Source organism: Chlamydotis macqueenii, chromosome 10 (assembly GCF_036417535.1).
Source record: "Chlamydotis macqueenii isolate bChlMac1 chromosome 10, bChlMac1.mat, whole genome shotgun sequence".
NCBI classification, from domain to species: Eukaryota; Metazoa; Chordata; class Aves; order Otidiformes; family Otididae; genus Chlamydotis; species Chlamydotis macqueenii.
Genome location: NC_141565.1, coordinates 2,050,750 through 2,073,223, shown reverse-complemented (window position 1 = coordinate 2,073,223; position 22,474 = coordinate 2,050,750). Strand labels below are relative to the sequence as shown.

Here is a 22,474-nt window from a genome sequence, read left to right as displayed (position 1 = left end):
ATATCCTGTTTTCAACATTGACTGAAACAGCCTGCATGTTGAAAGTTTCAGAAAAGAGTGTTTCTGTGGTCACTTCTGTGTATAAATCAGTACCTATTCAAAATAGCACAGATGGGGTTACTTGGTGTCGTTGAGACCACCTGAGACTCAGCTGGTCTTAATTAAAAGTTCTCCTCCTTGCATTTTGTTAGTCTTGTATGCCAAGCTCAGAATCCAGTATCAGAACCTAAGGTCATCCTAAGCATGTCTTACAGTTCAACACCCAGATAGGTCTACTGCAGGTTTATCTCTTGATGTCTTTCTGAAGCAGAAGCAGCACCTGTTGTAAAGGTAAGAATATTTCTCAGAATAAGAAATGGATTTTCAATAGGACTTGGGTCTCATGTCTTGTTTTATGGAAGTGTATCTGTGAATACGCTTTCTGCTATTTTAACAGCTGAGCTCTGGACCAGAGATGGGGAGAAAAAATATTCAGTGAATTTAGACTATAAAAAAATACAGGTATGTTTTTTTTTTTTTTTTTTTTGCGTAACGAAGGTCAGTTTACCTCACTGATAAGAAAAGAAAAATGGTTGTGATGTGTGTAGATCTCCTTCTGTATCCAAACTATTCTCACTTCCTGGAGAATTCAAGAAAGGGTTCCCAGAAATGCAACTAAGTTGTCCCTTTAAACTGTTTGTCGTATGTGCTTACAATGAGCCAACTAAAGAGTTATCATGATTGTTTTCTGAAATAAATTCAAGTTACTGAAAGACACTTGTTAATGATACGTATTTTAATTTGCCACACACACTTAAATATGATGAGGCAGCAGAGATCAGCAGAGTTTTGGGATTTTTTTCTGTGTGTTTTTTTTTTCCCACTGCATAAACTTTTATGACTAGTTTAGCCTGTTCACGTTTTCAAAGGTGCACAGGGGCGTCCTGGGGAGATTCTGGCCCCACATCTTGCTCCCTTGTCAGTCAGGGTTGTGTGTTCTGCATGTCATATAGTGCTTTGGAAGATGGCATGGGAAGGGGCTATGAAACCTAGTTTTGTTTCAGCTGTTACATTTTGTCTCTTATCACAGTCTTGGAATTCACAACTTCCTTTTCCTTTTGTATTTTTCCCCTGCACAGAATTAGAAACTGTACTACAGATGTGCAGAACACATGGAAAGCACATTAAAAAAATGAAGGTCAGTAGCTACGAAGAGTAGGTACACGTTAAGGATGACACTTGCATTATTTATCTCTTACACTGATTCTCTAGGGCACTGCGCACAGCGGTGACATGTATAGTTGCATCCAGAAAGTTTCAGTAGTAAAGAATAAGAGAAGGAACAAATGTGTTCAGCTATACCTAGCACTCTGAGGAACCAGCTTTAGAGCATGATCATTTCGTTGCAAACTACTGATTGCTGGTTTGGTACCTGAGGTTCTTACTGAAGTAATACGCTGAATACAGAATCAAGTAACTCAATATTGGGCTCCTGCTGATCAGAAAGGCAGGTTTTAAAAACCTGCTTGCCCATCTATTGATCTTAGAATTAGAGAGCCAAGCAAAAAGAAAGGGGTGTTGCTTTGTTTAATTTACAGCAGTTAAATAAAACCCAGGATCTAAATGTTCCCTCAGGAAGGTACAGTTGTAACTACATTGTTTACACTTAATTGTAAGCACTGAAAAAAAGTTATTTGCACTTATCCAACACTGAGGACTTCAGTTTTTGTTCTGAATCTTCTGGCCAGTTATGTTGGAAAGCTTACTAATTTGAAACAATGTAATGTGCATGCATTTATGTAAGTGATGGGCAGTTGTAGGGAATAAGGGGAAGAGTTAAGCACCGTTTGTTTAGTAAAGAGTACCTTAGATTGCATCTTGTGGAAAAGTAGAAGACCATACAGCACTGCAGAACAGGACACGTAATTTCTTAAAATCTTGATTTTGTTTCTCATGGTAAACTATAGCAAGGTACATGCATAAAATAGCAACAAAAGTATTAGTTGCCAAATGTTTACTTTAATTAAACCTTTTTAATGATACACAGTACAATGTATCCACTACTTTGCTAACATTCACAACAAAAAGCAGGTTTCATATGTTCAAAAATATTTTTCATAATAAATTCATAAATAGATGAAGATAAAATATAAAAAATACTGCAGTATGCAAGCTTGCTCCCTTGTCTCCTCATATTCCAAATGATCTAGTCAGTATTGTGATATGAAAGTTTAAAGCAAAGTAGTTACTGATGATTAGAAACATACAGCCTGCATCTCTTGAAGAAACCTTGAAAAACACCAACAGATTTGTCCTAGAAAATACAGAATAATTTTAACATTGTTATCCAAACCCCTCAAACAAATTTGGAATGCAGTGAATTAATTCAATATGAATTAGAGATTTTTATTTTCTCCCCAAGAGGTCTGTGAGCCAGACTCACTTGAATGCTGTCTAGTGTATGGAGTTGTGGGTTTTCTATCTGTCAGCTATCAGTGAGGCACAAAAGAGAGAAAAGCACTGAGCATATCTGACTTTCAAAAATCTTAGCATTTCTTCTTACAGACTTATAAAATAGAGATCTGTAAAAACTGTTATGAATAACTGAATTCACCTTCTGCTCAGTATATATCTGTGTCTACTTTATGTCTGATCTCATCCATTGGCTTCCCCTGGTTTTGAAACGGTATGTGTATGTAGCACCATTCCAATACTTAATTCCATCTGGTGAATCCCTTATCTTACACCACCAAACTGTATTAGCAAACTCACTCTCCTCATCAATATTAGCACTCTCTGAAGAAAATGTATATAGCATTTTATTTTGTCAAGTATCAGGCTGCTTTTCACACTTAGAATAATCTATCTTAATACCATTTATAAAGGAGCAAAATGCTTAATAATGCATAGCGTTGCGATAGGGAATGAACATGAAGAATACAAAATAAACAGGATGTTCTGCCCTTCACATTAATGTTTTTTTTTTTTTTTTCTGATAACTATTTCCCTTTAGTGCAAAACTACTTCCGTACAAGTTTTGTGCTCTTTTGCGATGGTAACTAGATGCTTTTGAAGACATTGGTAGGCATCTGTCTGCGGCTTTCATGTCTCTGAAAATTCAGCTCTTAACTCACTTTTTAAAAGTACCTTCAAATTGTCAATACAAGTTTGCATGCTGTATTCAAAGGACAATCTTTCATATCCCTTTTCCCCATACAATAGTTTAGATACCCAAAGTCACTCCCTCACATCTTCACATGAGTCTATATTGCTTATAGAATTTATTGCAGAAAAAAAGGGAATTGATAATCGCATGTTTTACAGCACAGTGCACTGTAATAGTGGTTACTTAGCGGTTACTGAAAAGACACTGGATTTTGGAAGCATACACATTGTGCTGGTCAGGTGCCTTAAAATTTCTAAGGAAATACAGTCTTTCATTTAATGTTTTCCTCTCTTTTTACCTGGAGAAGATAATCTTTATGTCATAAGGTTTTCTTGTGTTGATCGAACAATTAGAAATCGTAACTGCTAGCTTGCCACAATTTCGGTCATATGTAAGGTACTTTCTCTAAGCTAAAATTTACAGAAACTTGGATCCTTTTAGGTAGCTGTTACATTTGAATAGTGCATAGTTTAAGACGTCTGAGTGAGTTTATGGAGAAATTAAGGTTTAAACTCCTACAGAATAGTCAATGATAAGGTATATGTTCTTATGAAAGCTTAAAATACGTCACTGCTGTTCTTAGTATCCTAGTATAGGCTTTAAAATGAACAGATATAAATGTAGGATTTTTTTAATGTTAGTTTTATGATTAAATGAAAATAGTTCACTTACAGTAATTTAGCTGTAATAGCAAATTTTGAATGGGCTAGGTAAGCCTGAGACAGAACTGGCTCAAACAGAAGCAAGCTTTGTGAAGCTGCTGTGCTTACCTAGTACTTTACCCTGACTTACACTGTCTACTCGGATGAATGATCGCAAAGCTGGGCTTGATTGATTTCAGAGTACAGTGCATTACATACACACATTACAGATATTAAGTAACTGTCGCAGGAGATTGATATACAGGACAAAACACCTGCTGGTTATCGTCTATCTGGTGGCCCTTCAGCACTTTGTGATAGGAAGATTAATCCTCAGTTTTCTGTTAAATTTGAGGCTGAAAGAAAGTAGAAGTCAGTGTCAGCAGTTTAGTTGGATAATTGAATTGGAAATAACTCAATTAAGTCTAAAAAAAATCTTCCAAACGAAACATGGAAAGTTACTTTTTTAATTATAAAGACAGCCTCAATAAATTTTTATCAATGTACAATCTTGGATCTTCTAAAGGTTTTCAAATGGTGTCCTGGGTGAGAGAGACATACTTTTTGTTTTTACCTCCTAACAGAAGGAATAAGTTCTAAATACGGCTTTAAGGCAATTTAACAGCTCCCCAAATGTTAAACTATTCTGGTACCATACACTTAACTAGTTTAGCAGTCTACTCCTGTTCAGCATGGACAGCAGTAACATTTCTGTTGTACAAAAAAAAACAAACAGGAAAACCCGTAACTATTTGTATAGTGTATTGTTTAACCTTTGGGAAGGAAAGTATTTTCTTTCAACTGAGTAAGCAGTGATTAAACCTAACACATTTAATCAGTCTAAACAGAAAATTTTCCCTGACAGTTACTCAGTAACAGACTTTTCTCATTCTTGTGAAGTCACTCTGTTCACTTATTTTCCACTGGTTGCTGATTCATACAGAAAAACAAGACAATTGTTAACACAGTGGTCTTCAGTTATGAATGTAATACAGGTAACTGCCTTTATCAGTGTTCAAGTAATAGAAACCCTTGTTGAAAAAGACACAGTTAAAAAATCACAACCCTTTTGCACTTCAAAGAATTATTTTTGAAGTGCATTTAAACATTTTTCAGTCATATTTTAAAAATGCTATCTAAGAGCAGGATAGGAGAGTATGCTGGCTATTTTTATCTAACCTCTGGCAACAATTCAATGGACAACAAACATTTGTGTTGGTTTGTTTGTTTTGATTTTGTAACCCTGCTCTTTTCCAAGTAAACTAAAATGATAAGATAAAAAAGATGCAGAGGGCTAAACTTGTGCTGGAAGTCAGAACATCTAGTTGTGGAATAGTTTGGGGTTTTTTTTCTAAAGTACGTAGTGGGGATTGCAATTAAATGCTTCCATGTGAGAATTTTTGCTGCTTCAAATAGCTCTATAACCCAATTCAAGAGAGTTAAAAAAAATCTAATGCTAACTGGCTAGCAATAACTAAGACTCAGGAGGCTGGTTCTGTAACTGAAATCTCAGTGGGATGGTCAGCACCAGAATATACTAAAAAAAAATGAAACTGAGACAGTATTTCCCAAATCTACAAGTCTCTTAAAGCATGGAAAGAATTATCAGAACTGAGCACAGCCCAGTTATAAAGGACTCTGCTCTGTAGGTCACTATACTTCACACAACTTCATACAACTATTGTTTATTAACAATACTTAATGAAATGTAACTATGAATCTACATGGGTTAAAAATGAGGCATCTTTTATTGCCAACTTTGTAAATGTAGAATGTCTTTTAGTTGATGATACAACCAAGTATCATTTGAGAAAGGATAATTAAGTGATTAGGGTGATGAGCCTAAACTTTGAGATTAATTTCCTTTCAATTCCACCAAGAACTGCACGTCCTTGGATCTATTCCTCTTTAATTGCCTCACTTCTTGTACCACAGGGGTGGAAAAACAAGCTACATGGTCATCATCAGCTACCGGGGCAAAGCGAGTTATGTGAGGTCTACCTCCTCCCAAAAAAGTACATATTCACTCCAATTTCTTTGGATTTTCCCTGTTTACTGGTTGCACTCTCTGCCTGTAAGGTGGTTTGTTTCTGTGAAGTCTCCACAGAGAATGACTGACAGGGGTTAAACTGAGCACTCTCCAAGGCTGGAAGATACTAAAAGGAGAGTAACTTTATTTTTCAGTTTCACAAAACACATATTGTTCTCACTTCATTTTCCTCAAGCACTGTTTACACAAAACAATGCAATAGGGTAAATTTCAGTCATCTGTTAATATATATACATGCTGTAAGCAGGATAGGTAAAGAGAAACAATTTCTATTTATGAAATATCATGTAAATTAATCTTCATTAAAAAAGACTCTCATTATAACATTGAGTTAAACAATCCCATGGAGAGAAACTAATAATGTTATTTCCTCCCAGTTCCCTCGCGATTGGCCTGAGATGGCAAAAGGCATTCAAATGATCAACTGGCTGGGACTAAGATTAAATAACGGAGGTGTAAATCTTGTGGGACAGTACTGGGGTAAATCAAGGAATGGCTTTAATGTTATTTAAGGGTGCTACTGTGCAAGTGTATACATAATGTAATGTACTACTGCAGTAACACATGTATCTTGCACATGACTCAGCTCTATTTTCCACACAAATATCATCTTCTTTAAAGGCAAAGAAAAAACTGAGCAAGAGCTCAATTTTTTCATGAAGTTCTTGGAAATCTATGTAGTATTAGCTGGGCTTCATTCAGTTTTGTAGTTCCTCTCCAAAAAAGTGACCTGCTTTCCAGTACAGTGAGAGTGATAAAATCATTAAGACTTTTCCTCTGTTCTTAAGTGTTTTCATTTAAAAAAAAAATTGTTTTGCAAAGCAAATGTTAGCAGGTTTCTGAGCTGACATTTATTTGGTATTATATTTACATAATTATAAATATTTGTACAAGTTCCATCCATGATGCTGGACTGGATGAGTAACTGGAGATGAGATAAAATTAGCTTAAATCAAAATCAATACAAAGGATTACAGTGCTCGTGCTCCTGGGAACCACATTCTGCTGATGATTTCATTTCAGTATTAGCCTCTGCATTCCACTCTTAAGTGTTACAAGGCAGGGATCAATGTCCCCTTCTGTGTTTTTGTAATATTTTGCACACTTTGGGTACTGCCAAAAATAAATTATAAATACTAATGCAAATACGTGGTTAGCCAAGGAGAGCTGCTTAAAAGCAATTACTGCACCATAGTTTTGTTAATGTTCAACTCCCAGTAAACAGGTTTCTTGGCAAATGTTTATCCTGTGAACTCTGATCATGCACTACTGAATCATTCACTTGATGTACATCAGCGCACATTTGTAACCTAAGACTTGAAACAGGTTTTTACCCGTAAACATCAAGTTTATTGCTGCTTACTCTCTTCACCCAGGTATCCTTTTGGTTTCAACAGGATTAATGGAATTAAGCCAACAGGGCTGTCTTTCTAATACTTGAATAACATAGCTAAGCGTGTGAATTAGATTTAATAGAAGTCTCCAGAAAGGGAGTGAAAAGCTAAGTTACATTTACCATTTAGTTTATTTTTGGTCAAGAAGCTATCAGTCTAGTGAGTATCATGCTATTACTAATAGACAAAGGGATTTGGAAATTGAAATAGCCTTTTACTTCTGATAGCTCAAGCACTGTAATTCATATTTGCTACTAATCTGAAAAGAAACCAACCCAGGTCTTCAGTCTATTTCTTTGTTCCCTTTTGTTCATTTAGGCAGGGCATGCAAACTTGTATTACTATGTTGTAACAAGTGAAGAGCCAGCCAACAGTTAGATGACAAAGCTTAGTTAAAGACATAGTCTTAGTTTGCTACAGCAAAATGAAACTAATCTGAATTGGTGCCTCATTTGAAAACAGAGTGAACAAGTCACTGACACTGTATTTCATGTTTTCTGACTGAAAGACTAACCTGCAGACAGAGTCTCAACCTTCATGACTAGCTTAAGAGATATATGGGGGCAAATTGTAAGGAAAAGTATAGTGCTTGGTCTAATTCTACTTGTTTACTAAACAAACACCAAAACTAAGGAAATGGATCAATACTTCCTTGTTTCTCCATCTACTGTAAAAACACAATCAGTCACTGACTGCACTGGAAGCAGGATTTATGATCATTTTACATCTTGCTCCCGTTTTAAGATTAGTTACTATGTAAACTACCAATTACAATCTGAGGAGTAGCAATACTGTTATTAAATGCATGTGAATTTTTATCAATATGGCTTAAATAATTTGGCACTAAATCTTGAAAATAGTGGGAGGCTGAGCTTATCTGAGGGTCCGTGTTCAAGCATGCAGGACTGTGACCTCCAGATGTAAACTACAGTACGTAATGACAAAGTCAAATGCTAGCTAGTATTCTGTATCTTAAAGATCATCTTAACCAGGAAGAAAAAACAGTCATCAGGACTGAGTTTTAGCTTTGACTGTCTTCATAGTTTCTCCTGAGAGCGGAATACAGGGTTTGCTAATCACTAACAAGTCCAGAGGAGCTTGGACAATTCTCGTTTTCATTGTCTAGCTACGGCTGGACACTTATTGTCCGTTATCTTTGGATGTAAGAGAGTTGGGAATGTCCTGGAAAACTATCCAAAAATACTACCGAGTACTGCAGCTCAACCTGCTCTTGCATATAAAACATCAGAATTGTGAAAACTATACTAATTGAAAAATTTAAGGCCCTTTCATTCTTAGAATCATGGAATGGTTTGCATTGGAAGGGCCCTTAAATATCATCTAGTCCAACCTCCCTGCCCTGGGCAGGGACACCTTCCACTATTCCAGGTCACTAAGCCCTGTCCAACCTGGCCCTGAACACTGCTAGGGATGGGACATAAACGCCTTCTCTGGGCAACCTAGGCCACTGCCTCACCACCCTCACAGTGTGGTTTATTTCAACTATAAAACTTTACAACTAACCCCTTAGATTAAAAGCAAACAGGCTACAAAGCATATGTAACTCGTCAATTGTCTACCTCATAGTTTAAAAAAACAGAAAGACCAGAAAATGGTTTAATATTTTCTGCAGGAAGATCAATAGTATTGAAATTAGGATCCATTAGCCCTTTCTTAAATCTTCCTGATTTTCATGATACTGGATATGTTGAATGGCTAAAAACCGGTATAGTCCTAGCAGCAAATTAATCCAGGTCCTTTTTGATCAAGATTTTCAAAAGGGACAAGTGACTTCACTTGGAAGTGGCTGCTTTCTGAAAATGAGCTCTTTAAAGTATCAGGATTGCAAAAGTTACTTGTCACCTATGAACTCCTTTGCTTTAACTTGCAGAATTTAAAATAATCCTGCTTCTGCTCCCTTCGGAAATTCACTTTTATAAGGTGCTGGAGAGTTTAAATCCAGAGAGGACTGCTGCCATCAGTACTACTGCATCTACAACATAAAATACAGTGCTGAATCTGAAAGACGACTATATGTACTTGAATTATAAAATCTATTTTACTTAACAACGTAGACCTTTGATAAACGATGAAATAATTTTCCTGCTGAGTGTTTTCAAGAAATTAAAAGCAATTGGCAGCTTGTGATAGGGAGAGGAAAACAGTTGAGTACAAAGTCGGGAGGGAATCACTCAAAAATATGCTGGTTTCTTACAACCAACAAGTTGCGATGCATGCAGTTTTCAGCTATTCTGAGGTCTTCTTTCCCATTATATGCCAAGATCGTATTTAAAGAGATAGTTTAAAAAAAACTCAGACCAAAACCCAAATCCACTTATGCCACTTAAGCAGTGAACACTCTGGTAACATAATGTCACATGTTTGACTAGAATTAACCGTGTATATGACCATTAACCTTATGGCAGGAGATCTTGGCTACCAGTCAGTTCAAAGTTTCTCCAGTTCCTGTTTCCAGTGGTGCAGGTCTTGAGTTACGGAATGAAATGAAGAGACCTGAGGGCAAAAACTCAATGATACACAATTGGAAGAGGGAGCTATCATTGTGCAAACAATGACAAATTAAATGCATCTACCCTCTCCTCAAGGCTGTATTTAAAATAACTACACTGGTCCAGTCCTGCTTGACAGCAAGTCACTTGATACTGCTCAGGCTGGTTTTGCTTTTTGTTAAAATGATAACCTAAAAAAATTATAACAAAACCTGAGAGAAGGCTTTCCCACCTGGGCGTGTTCCAACACTAACTAGCAATCCATATGCCCCAGGACAGGTGACTGCTATTTGGTCCTGTAATCAAAATGCTGGGTATTCTGACACTTGAAATACCTTTATCAAAGGTACTGTCACTTTCTGGTCATTGGTGGGGTGCTGAGGATTTAAAGACACACTGTCAAGACTGCCTGTTCCAAAAGTTACCTCCTTTGCCAACAGTCCCATGCTAAATGCTTCAGAACTTTGGGTGTGCATTCATCTCTTCCCCAACCATCTGTCTCCCCACCCCACATCACCAGTTCAAAGTTGTTTCTTCCACTTTCGTAACTTGTATGAAGGTTACAGAAAAGGAAATGGTGGGAACAAATGTTGAGTAAGTTTTTCAGAGGGCTTGACTTTAGGACTAACCTCTCAAGAGTCCCTTTTAAAAAATAAAGGGACCAAAGCAAACAGGATTGTGTCTAACTTCTACAAAATTGCTGGTTTCACAGGAGGAGGAGAATATGGCTACTGTGCTACTCAGCATTAGGGTGAAGCACCATCTAAATTCCAGTAAAGTCAGGGATATCGCCTAGCTCATATCAGCAACCACACCCCCAGCCTTCGACAACGTCTTTGCTGTCAAGCTTGATGCTGTTAGTATTCTTCTCACTGAACATAGGGCCTCCATGCCTCATCATGAGCTCTGTAGCCATCTTCACAAAAGCCTCCTCCACGTTGCTGGAGTCTTTCGCAGAGGTCTCTATGGCACAGATGATATTATCATACTGTTCAGCCAGACTCTGAGCTTCTTCCAGCTGAACCTCTCGAAGGTCACTTAGGTCAGACTTGTTTCCTGGAAGAGAAAGAAACAAAGTAATTTATAATTACTATTTATGTCAGATTGAGTATTTAGCAGGAGGTTCTCAGGTTGCCCAGAGAAGCTACAGAATTTCCATTCTTGGAGATTTTAAAAATTTGACTGAAAAGGCTCTGACCAACCTGACATTGGCCTTGCTTTGAACAGGAGGTTGGACTAGACAATCTCCTGAGCCCCTTCCAACCTGTATTTCTCTGTGCTTCATATAGAGAACAGAAAGTCAGTAACTGCATAGTGGTGGCTGTAGACCTTAAAAGAAAAATGGACTAGAAATGAAAGCTAAAACCATTTTGTGAAAATAACAGCAGTCTGCTGGTTCCTAGGGGATTCTAGAGTAGTACTGGCATCGTATTAGCAGGTCTGCAGGCCGCGAGAGCCACATCTTGAGTCAGAAACATCGGGCTGGGAAGCAGAACTTGTAACAGAGAACTGACAAACCCTGAGTGCCCCAAAGTCCTTCTGAAATCCCCCGACTGCTGAAGTATGTTAGCGTTGCAGTTCACCAAAACACATCAGCTTGATATAATGGAACTTCTTTGGGCTCTGGAAACCTTACGGTCCTTACCATGAGCACAGCTTCCCAGCAGCTGTGCCTCTGAACCTGAGAATCTCAGGTGCTCAGTTCTCCATTAAGTGAGAAGCAGATTAACAGAAGTTAATCAAAGCAAAATGTTTCTGTTTTGATTAATCAGCACTTTCTAATTAAAAAAAATTTGGGAAAATTTCTAATCAGATCTGTTACATGCATCTTAACTTCAACCAAAAATAAAACTTTTAACCATCTTAAACAAGTCTTGCAACTAATTACATTGTACAGTAACCTGTAGCGCTTGCTATTAATATCTTTAACTCACCAATCAGTAGTTGTACTATGTTGGAACCAGCATACTTTCTCACATCCTCGATCCAGCGAGGAATGGACAGGAAAGAGCCTCTCTTGCTGATATCGTAGGCTAGGATTGCTCCATTGGCGCTGCGATAGTAACTCTGTGTGATAGTTCGGAATCTCTCCTGGCCAGCTGTGTCCCAGATCTGCAACTAAATAAAACAAAGCGCACAGTGAGACACTGGCCAGCAAGCTTTCCTGAATCAAAAGATAGAACTTGATTCAATAGCCTTGTTATAAATCTCCCTTACATGTAACACATTCTAGCATCACATTTTTCTAGTCCTTTGTTTGCGATTTAAGGATAATCGCATACACTGAAGAACCTTTTCACACTTGGCTGTTCAAGTTTATATTTGTATCAATTGAGACACTCTAGGTGCCTACAGGTGAGCTCGGATGCATCCTTCTGTAGCAGATTCTGAGATTATCACTTTTGTGTGTCCAGCTCTACCCCTTTGCCTCCTGCTCTAGCAGAGTTAGCAAAACAAGATGTGAGCCCAGAGCCAAGCCACTGCAGTTCATCTGGTGCGTCACTGAAACTACAAGTGGGTTTTCACTGGTATATTGTCTGAGGTACTGGCATGGCTTTGCCAGTTCTGCTACAGGGGCAGTAACAACTGGAGCAGGATGTTGCTGTATCATGTGAGAGCACTGATGCTGTCTTATAAGGAAATAAGAGACAATTAAAATATATAGAATATAAGAATGTATAGAAGAAATACCAGCAATTCTAGGTTTCAATAGTCAGTCAAAGATGTAGTCACTCTAGTCACCTGTCCTTTTTTAGGTGGTAGAACAGACATTATATCCGGGCAGAAAGAAGAAATGCTTAGTTACATACTTGTGCCTAAATCCAGCAGCATAAGAACTACGAGTTTAGTGTCACGGTTTGACTTCCCAGCACTAGATGTTCCAGAGGAAGAAGCCAAATAACTCCGGGCTGATGAACCATCCTGCCTCATAGGGAAAGTGTCTTTTAAAATCCTCTTGTTTTATAGGTTGTCTAATGTCCTGGAATGTGACAGGTTATATTCAAGGAGCTTTTAAGTAAAGTGACTGTGAATCCTCTCATTCTCTGTATAAATCTCTGACAAATTCAAAAAAGGATTAAAGTCTTGGCTTCAATATATAGTAGCAATTAAACCAAAGTATTTTGTTTTATAAGTTTTGTATTTTGTGTCTTTCTGTGGCACTTTCGCTTCTCTATCCCCAAATGATAAATGAGAGACCACTGCTTGTCTTTTTGCACCATTCCTTATATTCTGCATCTCCTCTTAACTGAGACAGGACATAAGCAAATACTCCTGAGTTTTTTAATCTCCCCAAATTGTGGACCTGTTCCTTATTAGTTCCCCTCTCTCTGAACTCCTTCATTTTAAAGGGCTGACAACAACTTAACATGATTTGCCAGTGATGTTTTGTACCAAATAACATGGAATAATTTTTTCCATTTATTTCTTTTGCACATTAGTGTTTTGTTTCTGTCTTCTGACTGCTGCATGTTTGAGCAGAAACTTTCACTTTCAGAAAGGCTATACTGATCAGATCACTTTCCTGTGCTAATTAAGCGTTAAGATCCCAAGTGATATACAGCTTAAAAGGAATCAATCTAATGAAAAAGTACTTCTCAGTCCTGGCAAGAGTTTTCTCAGAGAAGGGGAAGGGACTGTAATGGACTCAGAAAACCTCAAAGCAATGATTATTAATGGAACAGATAATGATTTAGAGCAGTCAACAGACAATTAACTAGAGACAAGGAAGTTCATGGCAGGTTTATGTATGATGTTCTCCGTACTCAAGTCTCCCACTAGACCTTTGTGTCTGTTATGTAGTTTTAAATCTCAATATGTGATAAGGTCAAGTGCAAAACAAGGCTAATGATGAATACCTGACTCTTGGGAGAGGTCAGAGATTCTGTGTGTACAGAAAAATTATAAACTCTTTAAATTAGAAAAAGAAAAAAAAACAAACTGCATTTGTTTTAGCTTATGCTTTTCACGTAGTATAAATAAACGTTATTTACTTGCAGAGTGACTGAGCAAGCCAGTCTTAGGCCTTGTATACTGGATTTTTAAAACCTCTGTATAAGTACATTCCATAGAATCACAGAATGAAGTTAGGACAGATTCAGGAATGTGACAAAGCCAACTGCCTGCTCAAAGTGGGGGTCAAAACTTAATTAGAATAGAATAATAGAATTGTTTAGGTTGGAAAAGACTAACATCATCAAGTCCAATTGTTACTCTTCCAGGAAGAACTGTTCCATGATTTTCCCAGGGACCAAAATGAGCCTGACCAGCCTGTAGTTCTCAGGATTTCTTGCCCTTTCTGAATAAGGATATGATATTTTCCTTTCTATGGTCCTCCCCAGTTTCCACAGCCTTTCAATAGAATAGCCTCCAGATGTCACCAGCAAGATCTCACAGCACCCCTACACATTTTTTCCTCATGTGTTTATGTCTGTGTGTTCACAGGACTGAATGTACTGAAGCCCCGAGTCTCCTGCTGGGAACAGCACAGACCACAGGTTTCACCTTCTCAGGAGCTCACACAGCAGTCTTCCTCCCAGCGCATGCCCTCCAGGTACGCTCTCAGACATTTGAAGCTCTGCTCCCCTACTTGTCACTCCTTTTGTGTAAGGACTGTGAATCATTCAGCTTTTTACATCATCTTCAGTTTGTTGTGGTTTTGCTTTCATTGCTGAGACTGCAGTATGTATTAGACCCATAAGCAGATACTTTCTTTGCACACATACATATCAACTGAAACACCTGTGTGTCACTGTTTCTGTTGCTTCTGCTGGCAGAAGGAGCCAGGTGAGTCCTCACTCTTTGTTTCAGGGAAAGTCAAAGAAGGCCATGGTTTGACTTCTTTAAGCTAAACTAAGACCATACTGTCATCAAAGACTTGCCATCCCAGCTGCCTATCCTTGCCCTTTCTCTGCATTGAAACTAGCACCTGTTAATCTGATTCACCATATAGCTTAATTCGCTGCTGTAACTTCCTTTTGTTTGAAGGGTTAACACTAATTACACAGCCACATGGTACTGAAAGCATGCGGACTGGTGTGGGGATCCTTTAGAGTAATAGCAAAGTTGTCTTGAGTCAATCGTGTATGTGCCCCTTCAGTTTACCTGGTTGCTGAAGGTGGGTGTGAACCGATCCAATAACCTCACCTGAAGCTGAGCAAGGAGTCCTTGTTCAGTCTCCTCTGACAGACCTATGCAGAGAGGGCAGCTTCAGCTAGCAAGGATCAGCCTCCCTTCCAGCGTGCTCAGTGTGCAGAGGTGTTTTCTGGGGGGCTGATAGTAACTCACTCCTTATAATTTGGAAGCTTGAAAACCTGGCCTGTCACATCGCCTGAAGTTTTCATAACTGTCTTATTTTAAGTCATTAAAAACATGTGATACAGACACACATAGAATATGCAAGTGTTATGAACTGGATAAGCTATGTCTTGCCTTTAGGAATACATCTTCCTTTAAATAGGTAATTGGCTTGAAAGCATCTTTAGAAAATTCTAAGAAAAATATTTATGTACAGCATGAATAAGTCTCACATGATTAAAAAAAATTAGGTCCTTAAAAAAATACTAGATCTGATCCTAAGTAAACACTGTTTTCTCCAGTAGGTGTACAGAGATACATTTCAGACAATTTTGTTGAAAAAGAAACATGACAACTATATATGAATACCAATCACAACTGTAACTTAAAACCACCATTTTATAGTAAAAATTTTATATAGTTTCTCTGTTAAACTATACTTACAACTATGTAACTCTTGACAAGAAATAACAATTGCAAATTCCTTGGAAAAAAAAAAATTAGTCTTATTATTTCTCATTTAAAAGCCCGTCAATGTAAGTTAGACGTTAAAATCAAAATATCAAATGAACCGTACTAGCCACAGGTTACAAAAAGAAGATTTGATCATATATTCTTTTGTATTGTATATCACGTACATGACACAGTTCTTAATTATTTATTTCCTTAAGTGCTTCAGCTTCATAAATGATGTGATGCAAGCCATGTCTGTCACTCAGTAACCTTTTTAAGCAATTCCTGATTTTTTAATTACTTTGACAGCAATTTTGCCGTAAGAAAGATGGAGAGAAGTTGGGATTGCTGGAGAATTGTGTTAAATTCATCTGAGGATACTAAGAAAAAACATCTATGAAATAAGAGATTGGTGGCAGGCCTTCAGGGGGACCATCTCTAGTAACAAATGAGGACAGAATAAAGAACAGAGAATAAATACTCATTGTTCAGAAGGAATATGACAGAATACCCTAAGTGAACAAAAACAGGGCGACACCTTTCTTGTGCTAATCGTTTCACTACTGAATGCCCATTTACTTAAAAAGGCTGCTTTTAGCTTTGAAATTTTTGGACAGCAGAGTCATTCACACTGGCTGGTACGGAACAGCGAAGTGCTAAACCAGCTATGAACTCCTGTAAGATTTTTCATGACTCCATACAGTCATAGTAGAATTGGAGCTTTCCACAAGTACAAAGTCTTGAACGTCTTTTCATATTTGCTTTTTCATCTTCTTCTGTTGGGAAGGAGTATATGTCATTCACCCCTTGCAAGGATGCAGGCTGGGGTTTGACTGGCTGGGGAGCAGCTGTGCTGAAAAGGCCCTGGGGGTCTTTGCAGTCAGCAAGCTCAGTGGGAGCCAGCAGCATGTCCTGGCAGCACCCTGAGCTGTATTGACAGGAATGAAGCCAGTAGGTCAAGGGAGGTGATTATTCCCCTTTATTTGGCACTTACTAGATTCCAGCTAAAATACAGTGTCCAGTTTTGGGCGTCCCAGACAAGAAAGACAGTGAAGAACTGGAGCAAGTTCAGTGGAGGGCCATCAAGATGGTCAGGTAATTAGGGTACATACCCTGTGAGAAGAGTCTGAGAGAAACAGGCTGGTTCACCATGGGAGAGGGGTCTGAGATGACCTGCTAGCTGCTGTCCAGGACGTATAAGGAGTTTATTAAGATGACTGAGCCAGGCTCTTCGCAGTGGCACGTGATGGGAAGATGAGAGACACCAGAGAAAAACTGAAATAAGGAATGTTTCAACTTGATGTAAAGAGGAAACAGAAGGTGGTAAAATTTATGCTGAGTCTCTGGAAGCTTATTCTGGGATGTCTGATTAGGCTTAAGGAAAGCAGAGTTTCAACTACAGAAAAAGACAAAGCATTGAAAATTATGAGTGACAGGTTGACCAAAGAGCATAGTAAATGAGTATTATCAAATAGTTTGAGGTGGATTCTTCTTACATTGATAAACATATTGTTTATCAAAGGTTTACGCTTAACAAATGGCCTCAAGACACATTAGATTTCTCCCTCCCTTACTTCCTACATAATTTAGTAAGTACTTTCCTGATTCCTCTAAAGTATCACAGGAGTTCAGGTTTACTTCTGCTGTGAAGCAGCATTAATGATAACTAAGTACATCCTATAGCTGATACCTTTACCAAGGTAGAATGTCACTTTTGTGCTGTGAATTCTTCAAAATATAGCAACTTCATGAAATTCCCTTGTAGTGAAATGATGGATGCAAAGACTGTGCTAAATGATTCTTAATTGACTGACTGTGTCTAAGTCCTGTCATCTCAGAAGGCAAACAATAATATACATTTCTGTACACTAGCAAATCACAACACTTGCTCCCAAAAAGCCTTACTGAAGCCATCTTGCATCTTAATCTGTACAGTTTTTGCCAAAAGCAACAAAAGTAACACCTGTATGGCAATGTATTGCAATTTAAAGTTATATCCATACACAGAACAGTTAGGATACACTGCTCCATTCAATTATTTCCCTAGAAAATTTTCAGAGAATGAGGAATCCCTGTTTGCTGGGAATGCAGCATTCTTGTTTGTTCTAGCATTATGAGCGTCAAAGTAGCAAAGTGATTGACAGAGAAGAGAGCTACGCTTTCCTCTGGATATCAAAGAATACTGCTTCCGTTAATAACCAATAGCTTAGTTTGTCTTTGTTTAGCAACATTATTAAATACCACAGTCAGGAGACAAGACAGTTACCAAGTCATTATTTTGTATTACTTGCCATTTGGTCAGACAGTGACACATTACATTTTGGGCCATTCTGAAAGGATTATAGTTACATCTATGAGGCCTGAATAAAAGCCAAGAATCTTGATATCACATGGGCTGAAAAAGCTTTTAATTTAAAAAGTGCAATGATACATAAAGAAATATTTGTTAAAAAAGGAATGTGTTTGTTTCAAATGTTCTGCTCTCCTGCTGCTTTCTGAAAGATACAGTAAGAGAGGCATAAAGGAAAAAAATATTCAGTATATGTAAACCACTATGAAATGACAGCATAAAGTAGACATTAAAGATACCCAATTAATTTATCAGTTCACAGGAGGAAATTCATAAAAATAAAAGGAATTTTGTTCTTACTAATCACAATTCATGGACTTGGACTTAGGAATGTCCTTGCCTATCATTATGTAAAATCTTAGTTCCACCGTTTTATAAATATCTTCTCTTACAGTGACATAACAGTTACAAAACATTTTTGTTCTTATTGCCAGATTCTTCAAAGAACAAGTATTCGTTTTATCAATATGACTTTAATCATTATGCATTAAGTCAACAACCAGAACTTTTGGGAACTACAGTCTGTACTCTAGGATTTAGCCAGCCAGGAAGGATGTATTTTATAGAGAGTAGTATGCCACAATTTCAACCAGTTAAACTGCATATACTAGAGCTTTTTTTTTTTAAATGAAGATAGACTGCAGACATTTCATAAAGCTGGGGGGGGGGAGCAGTAATTCTGGATATATGCTGGTCAGAATTTGCCTTTGTGATAAAAATCAAAGTGGTCATCACAAGTATCTTTGATTTTGAAGTTCCATTAGAACCCAGTGTGCTAGATATGCCAAATCCCTGCCTGGCTCCATGCCACGAGGGCTGCCTTTTAGCTCCAATGCCTCCAGGAGCTCATGGCTCGCAACAGCCTTTCCCAGAGGCAACTGCCTTGTATAATCCCACTGGACAATACCTCAAATTGCAATTGGAGATCTGAAAGAACAAGAAGAGAAACAGAAGACTGGATGGCACAGACAAGCTTACATGTTCTTCCTCTCTGGAAGTGGTAGATGTCTGCAAATCAGGGTTAGCACATATTGGCGAAGCCTATGATACCCGCCCTTTACCGTTTTCTTTCTAAAGAGGAAGCTTCAGTTACCGGGACTGTCCATGAATAGCTCCTTTCTCAAGCACTAACGTCTCTCCATGTATGAAATTTAGTCAGCTCCAGTAGCTGATGAAGCAGTTTGAGACTCTTGAAAAAAATATAGCTTTAAGATGCAAGAAAAGCCTTGCATTTAAAAAAAAAAAAAAGTTATTTGCAGAACCTTTAGTATCACAACATGCTGCTTTTCCCTTCTCCAACAAAAATTCATCAAAAGGAAGCGAGACTTAAAATCCTTGGGCTCCAAATGGTTCAGAAACATTATGTAACTGTAATAACAACATCTGAAGTTTTAAACAGAAAGTGGCACTAACACAACCTTAAAATGTTTGTTTCAATCTCAAAATAAGTGTCCAATTCACCGTAATATCAAACAAATTTTATTTTAAACATGTCCTGAACATCTCTTGATTTGAGGCATCTCAATCAACAATTCATGTGAAACTCTTTTAAACAAGCATGTCTCGTGAGGGTATCAGAAGCAATGAGAAACACAGTGCATCTCTCGCAGAGCACATGTACAGGCTTGTTTACTAACGGGTTAGGAAATTATCTAGTCAGATAGCTGAAGTGCTCCGCCTAGAATCACTAGAACTACACCAAAATTACATTTGTAAAATGTGCAAGATACATACATCTACTTGCCTACATTATAAGGGAGCTCACAAAAGCATAATGACATGCCTCCTCATTTTGTTTCCTGTAGCATGCTGAACAAACCTACCCACATTAGACTGCTCTGAAATCTCAGTCCAATTGGAATTTAAACTTCACATGCAACCCACACCTTAACAGACCAAACAAAAAACCCCTCCAAGCAACTGTTTTGATATTCTAGCTGTGTCCCTGACTCAGCAGCTAACAAAAATGCCTGTAAGGTAAATCAGCAACAAAGTTGGATTAATTTGCCTAAAGTAATGGTTAAAACACTCTTCTTCAATTTCTGCATCCCTATTTTTTTTTTCCTACGTGGATGTACAGAGCCGTCTGAGGAAAAAGAAAGCCTCAAGAGCTTGCATTTTTTTACCTTTTTTTTTTTTGTTAAATACTTGGAAATAATCCACAGGTTTTGTTACAGACTGACTAATAATACAGGAACATTCAGGTGTAAGTACTGACAACATGAAGTACTGACACCTAGGAAGTTTGGGTTCTTTCCTGGGCTAGTCCTCCACTAATCCTGAAATCCAGCTGAGACCCCTGGCACCAGGAACAGATGCGTTTGTCACTTTTTTCTGTGCCTGGCATTTCAATGGAGCCAGGTTTCTATCTGAAAGGAGAAACCCCACTTCTAACAGCTCACTTGCTACAAAGCACAGAAAAGGCACTCGCAGCACAAACAGAAAATATGAGTTTCCTTTCCAACTGCTAACCCCAGCTATACATGATAGGAAGAGGTGTAATACTACCAAGGAAATAAACACCTCTGCTACGAGTGGAACCTCTAACCCCCCTCCCTTCCTAGAAAATGTGAGCCTTCATTCCTTCTGTTTTCTGCAACTTTATCTGCTTAATATTCTGCTCACCAAAGTTAATTTATAAGAAAAAGACAATAGAGGAGTTTGACACCTGCTTTGCTAAACACAGACCAAAATTCAACCACAATTACCGTGTTTCTGTGCCTCCAAAAGCTTTACAGTTCGTGATCTTTCCCAGGCAGTGACTGCATTAAGTTCTTTTTAGGCCCGCTGTCGATAAGCAAGGATAGTTATATGGCTCCATTCTGGAGGGGGCTGGTGAAGGGATTTACGCAGCCCCCTATGAACTACAGGTGCTCTAAGCCTTTTTTCCCCTCCCGTTGGATCATGCTTCTGCAGTCGGAGGCCCAGTCCGTTGTAGGGAATCTGCCACCGAGAGCCCGCATAGTTCCGCTGGGGGAATGTCCTGTCCCGGTCCCTCCTCGCCCGGGAAGGCGGCAGCGGCGCCGGGCAGCCCTGCCCCGAGCGCAGCAGCAGCCCACGGCCGAGTCCCCGGCGGGCCGCGGCAGCTGCCCTGGGGCGGGGCACCCCGGACGGGCGGCACCGCTCGCCGCCAGCCTCCTCCTCCACCTCCCGGGCGGCCTCGCCGGCATTTCGGCGGCTGTGCTGGGCCGCCAGCCGAGCCGCAGCTCCTCGCCTGCCCCGCAACCGGAGCCGCGGGGGACGGGGGGCCGGGGCGGCGTTCCGCTCACCTTCACCCGCTTGCCCTGGATCTCCAGGCTCTTCATGGTGAAATCCACGCCGATGGTGCTGCCCTGGCGCTCGGCGAAGGCCCCGGTTTTGAAGCGCTGCACGAGGCAGGTCTTGCCCACGCTGGCGTCCCCGATCAGCACCAGCTTGAAGAGGAAGTCATAGCTCTCCTCCGAGTCGGGGCCGGGCCCCCCTGCCGCCCCTGGCGTTGCCGAGCCGGGCATGGCGCTGCCGCCCACCGGCCTTCCGCCCGCCGCCCAGCGGAGCCGGGCTCTGCGCAGCGCCCGCCGCGCCGGGCCCACCCCCTCTCCCCGCCCCGGCCCTGGCCGCCGCCTCCCGCGCCTCCCCGCCCGCTGCGGGGGTAGTAACGGGGTGGGGGACCGAGCGCGGGCTTGGGTGCTGTGTGGAGGAACCGCGCCTGCCTTGGCGGCGGCCCGGGGGGCACCCGGGTGTCTGCGGGCTCCCGCCGGTGGGCTGGCGCTGGCGTAGCCTGCTCGACCCGCGGTCCGACCCACGGGAACCATCGCGCGTGGGCAAACAGGCGCGTTAGTCGGGTGTCCTGAGTGGCACCGGTGAGCCATTGATCACTGCCCGTGCCCCGGTCCTGTGCAGAGGACCTGCATATGCGGGTATTCGTCCACATTCTTGCTGGAGCGACATATTTTTGTGCCATATTCCTTCAGCTATATTTTCCTGTTACTGACACGTAGAAATAAACAGGTGTAATTACACCGTTAAGTCATCCCGGGAGTGCAGCTGAGTTGCCTTGTTGGCCTTTCATTTTTAGGCCTGAGCCGGGGTGTGGTTTGCTTCCAGAGTCACAGTCCAAGGCTCAGGGCGATGGTTTTTCAGCCCTGCAAGGTGCGGCACTGCTTAGGCACGTCTTTAAAACTGTGAACATCACGCTATGTGTCTTATGTACGCACATGTATATGTGTGATTATATATTGCGTCACAGACTGGTTATGTGTATTAAGTATCAGCAATCTGGAATTATTTGTGTTTTAACTGCTACCTGGGTTATCTACAAAACAAACTGCTCTCTAATAGCTACTCTCCTTTAGATTCTGTGGTGAGTCAAGATGCTAATAAAAACCAGCTTTACTAACGAAATGCTTTGACGCAGCACATTATGTTAGTCTGTTCTTTGTAACAAAGATGTGCTAAATCCCATCCTCATAGTTTCAAATGATGAAATTGTGAAATTAAACTGTTTAATGGCAGAGAGAGTTAAATTTTCCCATAGGTACTGGTGCAGGAGGAGAACAACCTGATTTATGACTGAGCCAGTTTAGACCAACCTGGCCAGTTTGTCTTGAAATGCTCTGAATCAATGTATTTTGGGGTGGGTGGCTTCATTATTACTCCC

At 39.8% G+C, this 22,474-nt stretch overlaps 1 protein-coding gene across 1 annotated transcript; it reads right to left on the bottom strand.

The window, feature by feature from the left end:
* Window positions 1–4,604: 4,604 nt before the first annotated feature.
* On the bottom strand, window positions 4,605–21,365 carry RAB43 (RAB43, member RAS oncogene family). Its single transcript, XM_086755208.1, has 3 exons — window positions 21,108–21,365; window positions 11,675–11,858; window positions 4,605–10,796 (listed from the first exon to the last, which is right to left on the bottom strand). The coding sequence occupies exons 1-3, from the start codon at window positions 21,327–21,329 to the stop codon at window positions 10,543–10,545; spliced, it is 660 nt and encodes a 219-aa protein (XP_086611334.1). The 5' UTR covers window positions 21,330–21,365; the 3' UTR covers window positions 4,605–10,542.
* Between the last annotated feature and the right edge of the window lie 1,109 nt (window positions 21,366–22,474).

What these genes read in the sequence shown, in the direction of transcription:
- RAB43 (XM_086755208.1), bottom strand. Translation starts at nt 21,329, where the DNA reads ATGCCCGGCTCGGCAACGCCAGGGGCGGCAGGGGGGCCCGGCCCCGAC. An exon ending in TCCAGGGCAAGCGGGTGAAG is followed by an intron (nt 11,859 to 21,107) that starts GTGAGCGGAACG and finishes TGTTTTATTTAG; the next exon opens with TTGCAGATCTGGGACACAGC. An exon ending in CATAGTACAACTACTGATTG is followed by an intron (nt 10,797 to 11,674) that starts GTGAGTTAAAGA and finishes TTTCTCTTCCAG; the next exon opens with GAAACAAGTCTGACCTAAGT.